The 6,000-nt window shown below is 37.2% G+C and overlaps 1 protein-coding gene across 1 annotated transcript in view; it reads right to left on the bottom strand.

Moving 5' to 3' along the window:
* Nucleotides 1–2,905: 2,905 nt before the first annotated feature.
* Nucleotides 2,906–6,000, bottom strand: part of LOC124716771 (nuclear factor related to kappa-B-binding protein-like) — a 215,137-nt gene continuing 212,042 nt past the window's right edge. Inside the window, 1 exon segment of the mRNA XM_047243318.1 lies at nucleotides 2,906–4,398. Coding sequence (XP_047099274.1) covers nucleotides 4,395–4,398 — 4 coding nt within the window. The 3' untranslated portion in view covers nucleotides 2,906–4,394.

The raw sequence follows: 6,000 nt of genomic DNA, 5'->3' as shown, positions 1-6,000 counted from the left end.
TAGTGTCTTGTAAAGAGGGTACACGATGAACATAAACAAACATAAATCAAGAGTAATGGAGTGTAGCTGAATTAAGTCAGGTGATGCTAGGAGAATTAGATTAGGAAATGAGAGACTGCATTCTCCTGTTTGGATAGCAAAATAACTGCTGACAATGTAAGTGAAGAACACGCAAAATGTAGACTGCACATAGCTAGGAAAAATTTTCTGAAAATGAGGAATTTATTAATACTGAATACAAATTTAAGTGTTACAAAACTGTTTCTGAAAATATTTGTCTAGAATGGAGCATTACATGGAAGTGAAACATGAACTATAGACACTACATACAAGAAAAGAGTAGAAGCTTTTTGACATGTGTTGCTACAGGAAATTATGTAGGTGGACTGAGGAACTAATGAAGAAGTACTGAATAGGACTGGAGAGAAACAAGCTTTAGGCACAACTTGAGCACACGAAGGGTTAGACTGATATGACAGATCTTTAGACATTGAGGAATAGTTAATTGGGTAATGGACGGAAGTGTGGGAGGCAGAAATTGTGAAGGTTTAAACACAGTAAACAGGTTCAAATGGACCGATGACCATGACAACAAAGGACTAATAAAAACAAAGAAAAATCAAGCCCGTTGAACAATAGGTACAGAAATACATTATCGGATTTTAGTCCATGGTGCAATACCAAGCTATGAGAAACATTATAATCCTCACCTCATCAACAACACTTGCTGCAGTTCTATAGTGCATACATTGGAAAAGTGTTCACAGAGATAGTTCGATGAAATGCAGCAAGCAAAATATCAGTTTCCAATATGATATTATGAAGAAGTGAAGTATAAAATTAAATGACTGAAAATAATTATCTTTTCAAGTACATATTTTGTCTTTTCCTGTGATCTGTACTACTGAAATATAACTTACTGCATCCAAAATTAGAGTACACTTTCATTGCTGATGTAATAACAAATTATTATTATTATTATTATTATTATTGTTACGATTTGTTACAGTGTGCAAAAATTTGTATAGAACAAAATATGGAGTTCTGTTTCTTGTGAAAAAGAGAAATATGTTCACAGTAAGTAGAATGATAGTGTTGAAGACAACAGTGAACAGAAATAAACAGGAGGTACTCGTACTGTGACACAGAATCCCAAAGTGAAATTTTAACATTACAAGCTTAAGCTTAAAGAAGTTAAATAATAAGAACAAATTATCATTATACTCAATGTGCAGCTAGTAACGAAAAAGAGAGACAAATATTTGATTTCAATCAATGATGGTGAGGATTTCAATTGCAAAGAACCAAAAAACGGGAAATGAAGAAGAATGTTATGAACAATTTATGTTAGCTTTTCCAACTGTACACACTTAACTTAGTGCTTAATGAAATGCAATATGTACTAGCTGATGGCTGTAGTAAGCACATAAACAGAAAGAAAGCAAAGACAATCACATGCCTAGAAGGTGGGTCTTTCAGTTGCTAAATGTTACACTTAAACAAGAATTATCTGCTTGTTTACGACTCAACATCTCTACTATTCAGTAAGTTGTTACCTTTGTTTATAATTACTTACATCCTACCAGGACTTCCATTATCAAAATTTAACATGAGATGAAGGCATTTTGCTATCTCTATAACTGAACAGATAAAGAAGGAATAGACAAGAAGGGCACAATAGCCAAGAATGCACAAGGCAAAAATTCTTTCTATAAAAAGCAATGTCTACTAACATCCAATAATATGAAGTTCAAGATCACAAAAAGATTCACAAAACCATATATTTGGAGCACAGGACGTGTGGGTGCATGATTTGTACAATAGGGAAGACACAAATAAAAATATCAGAAGCCTCTGAAGCGTTGTGTTATAGGAGACATCCAGACAGGAGACATTCTCCAAGTCACAAAGGGGAAAAGTTTTGAAAATGAGTATAATAAATGTGATCTCTCAGATTTTCTCAGTGTGGCTCATTAATGGTATGCTTCCAGGCAGGTGTTCAGCTGTGTTGAAGAAGAGGACTAGCTACCTTTACCTGAAATGTTAACAGAAGATCTATGGTATTGATGGGTCACATTGCATACAGAAAACTCATGCACATCAACCTCCGTCCCCTCACCTTGAGCGATCACCATCTATCACCCAGATATTCAGTGCTAAAGACTGTTGTCCACAGAAATCAGACAAGAAGAGCCTTGCCGAAGAGTTACAACACCTACCAACAGTGTTCCAAAGGAGTGGTTACTCCGATCATCAATTTGAGTCAAAATCAAGGACACCTGAGAAAGAGGTTGAAACGGAGACAGGCAAAGAGAAACTAAAACTCACTCATTTACCTTATGCTTGCCAATGTCTGGAAAGATTGGTAGACTTCTAGGGAGACAGGGCATCCAGTGTATTCTGTTTCCTTCAACTAAGATAAAAAGCATTCTTTGTACTGTTAAAGATGACTGAGGTCTCTGAAAGCTGAGTTCAGTATGAAGGTGTTACACCTTGTGTGGGACAGACTATCAGAACAGTCAAAGAGAGATGCAACGAACATCAATGACACACCCCATTAAAACCACCAAGCGAAACACAGTGAGATTAGTTTCTGGGACAGCATGGTTAAGGAAAGTATCAAAACAAGTATGTCAATAAACCTAATAAATAGAGGCAGAGGTTACAATTTCAACACAGCTTGGGGCCCGGCACTCAGTTATGATCTCACCAGCCATCACATCCACCAGACCTCGGAAACACTGGCAGAATATGCGTTCTACAGAATGTAAGTACAGGCTCTGAAAAACAAAAGAGCCTCAAAAGGTACTGTGGACGTTAGCAGTTGAATTCAAAATCAGCTATATACACCGGCACAAGATCAATGATAGTTCATAGTGTGGTTGGAGTCCAGACGGTGAGTACAACTCTCAGTGCCTGAAGGAGATGACTGGGTCGGTCATCGAAATATTGTGCTTAAAATGGAAGCTACATAGCCGAACACTAAGAAGTACACCATTAATGTAGAAAATAGAAAAAATGGAATTAACATACCAAAAAGAAGAGATAAACTTGTTCAGGTCACGATACAACATGAGACGTTACCGAAAACTGTAACATTTTGAGAGAACAACTAGCGGGAATTGGAAATAGAGTACTGCTGTTACTCAGTAGATGGCTGAAACACCAAAAAACTACTAAAAACACAATCTGTTCTAAAACGTTATTTCTTTCTTTTATAATCAAAGCTCATGGGATATTCTTATGAACAGCTGTCTGTTTATTTCCATATATTTTCAAACTTGTTGTTATTTATACATAGATGGTAGGCACGTGCCTACAAATTAATTTTTTGATACACTGCTAATGCATGTCTTAACACAGATCAGTGAGTATATTCAGCTATTTGGGACTTGGCTGCCCCAAAAAGGTATTATCCCAAAAAGGTATGATCTGCAACTATTAAGAAAAATATTTATCAGTTTCTGCACACTTAGACATCTTATTATTTTTATTTCTTATTCCATTAATATGTCCAGAAAGATGGTGACTGACACGGACTGTTTACTCCCATTCTACACTTGAAGTAGTTTGTTTTTCTCTTGAAATCTGCTCGTTATGAATAAAATTTCGCAGATTACAAAGAAATTGCAGTTATACATTTCAAGTTATGATAATAGAAGAAATCACAATAAAAAAATTTCCTCTTTTTTTCTTTCCTAGAGGCAGTAATAGCTTCTTTTGAAAGTAAATATGGAAAATTAAAATCAAAAGAAACACACACAACAGAGACAACAACAGTATCAAACAAACAGAATTTAAACTGTATGAACATCCTGAAAAGTAATGCAAAAGTCACATTTTACATCAATTTCTTTTGGGTGCGCAACTCCAATAATGAATGTTGGGTACAATTTTTTAATTGTTTTGGCTCTGTACTTATACACAAGCCTGCCACAATGCACCAGCAAAAATAAAGTAATTACAAAATGTGGTAATCTGTATAACTGATTAGAATATGTCATATGAGAAAGCAGTGTTCCTTCTCCATAGTAAAACACATTTAAAAAATTGTACAGATTAGTACTTTCTGAAGGAATGTACTTAGCCATGAAGTAGTTCACTCTTTTTTCTACATTAAAAAAAAATACAAAAGAACAGGATATTTCCGTACGGCACAAACAATGCATAATAAAAGAAATTATGCCAGTGGTGAGCTCATGCTCTCTCAGCAATGTTAGGCATTCAGGTACTTAAGTGTTCACACTGCGTTAACAGCAGACGAGCAGTTTTCAACAGCTGATGGGTCCTCGCTGGTGTTTTGCTTTACCCCAATCCGAGAGCATACTCTGTTCATCTTCTTAGCAGTCCAATCTAACAGCTTTAACATGCAATTTATAAATACAATTACAGCTTCACCTGCAACAAAGCAAAAATAAAGACTTTTCAGATTAGGGTCAAAATCATTTTAAAAGATTCCTGAAGCAAACTCAATCAAACAAACTGCCAAGGAAGGCAGATCAGAGTTAAACTGTCCCGTTGGCAATGAGATCATTAGAGAAAGAGCACGAGTTCCCCCCTCTCGGGTCTCTCCTCCCATCCCACTCTCCATCAAAGTACGAAAGGAATAATCGCAGCATTTGCGTTACGCAATTTAGGGAAGTCATGGAAATCCTAAATCTGTATGTTGGGACAGAGATCTGAACCGCCCCACTCCCAAACGAAGGTCCAGTGTGCTGACCACTGCCTTAGTTACCTTACCCGGTCAAACTTAGTACCGGGGGAGACATGCAAGCATAAGCAAGTTAGTAGGTTAATGCAGCCAGAGTCAACTTTCATAATATTGCACAGTGCATTTTATTGTAAAATGCTCTGATATCTTGGATACTACAGCAATTGTTAACATAAAAAACGTGAGTAGCCGCAAGGAACAACACATAGTTCGGATTCCACATTAACCCCAGTTGGATAACAGGGGTAGGATAGGGACAGGCAAGTCGGCAAAATGGTCTGTAATGGAAGGACTTGCACCTGGCTATCAAGCCACATGAAACCATTATTATTATTATTAGTAGTAGTAGTTGTTGTTGTTGTTGTTGTGGTCTTCAGTCCTGAGACTGGTTTGATGCAGCTCTCCATGCTACTCTATCCTGTGCAAGATTCTTCATCTCCCAGTACCTACTGCAACCTACATCCTTCTGAATCTGCTTAGTGTATTCATCTCTTGGTCTCCCCCTACGATTTTTACCCTCCACGCTGCCCTCCAATACTAAATTGGTGATCCCTTGATGCCTCAGAACATGTCCTACCAACCGATCCCTTCTTCTGGTCAAGTTGTGCCACAAACTTCTCTTCTCCCCAATCCTATTCAATACTTCCTCATTAGTTATGTGATCTACCCATCTAATCTTCAGCATTCTTCTGTAGCACCACATTTCGAAAGCTTCTATTCTCTTCTTGTCCAAACTATTTACCGTCCATGTTTCACTTCCATACATGGCTACACTCAATACAAATACTTTCAGAAATGACTTCCTGACAATTAAATCTATACTCGATGTTAACAAATTCCTCTTCTTCAGAAACGCTTTCCTTGCCATTGCCAGTCTACCTTTTATATCCTCTCTACTTCGACCATCATCAGTTATTTTGCTCCCCAAATAGCAAAACTCCTTTACTACTTTAAGTGTCTCATTTCCTAATCTAATACCCTCAACATCACCCGACTTAATTCGACTACATTCCATTATCCTCGTTTTGCTTTTGTTGATGTTCATCTTATATCCTCCCTTCAAGACACCATCCATTCCATTCAACTGCTCTTCCAAGTCCTTTGCTGTCTCTGACAGAATTACAATGTCATCAGCGAACCTCAAAGTTTTTATTTCTTCTCCATGAATTTGAATACCTACTCCGAATTTTTCTTTTGTTTCCTTTACTGCTTGCTCAATATACAGAGTGAATAACATCGGGGAGAGGCTACAACCCTGTCTTACTCCCTTCCCAACCACTGCTTCCCTT

Source organism: Schistocerca piceifrons, chromosome 9, assembly GCF_021461385.2.
Source record: "Schistocerca piceifrons isolate TAMUIC-IGC-003096 chromosome 9, iqSchPice1.1, whole genome shotgun sequence".
Lineage (NCBI taxonomy): Eukaryota > Metazoa > Arthropoda > Insecta > Orthoptera > Acrididae > Schistocerca > Schistocerca piceifrons.
Note: the sequence above shows the minus strand (reverse complement) of the source record. Positions and strands in the feature narration are given on the sequence as shown.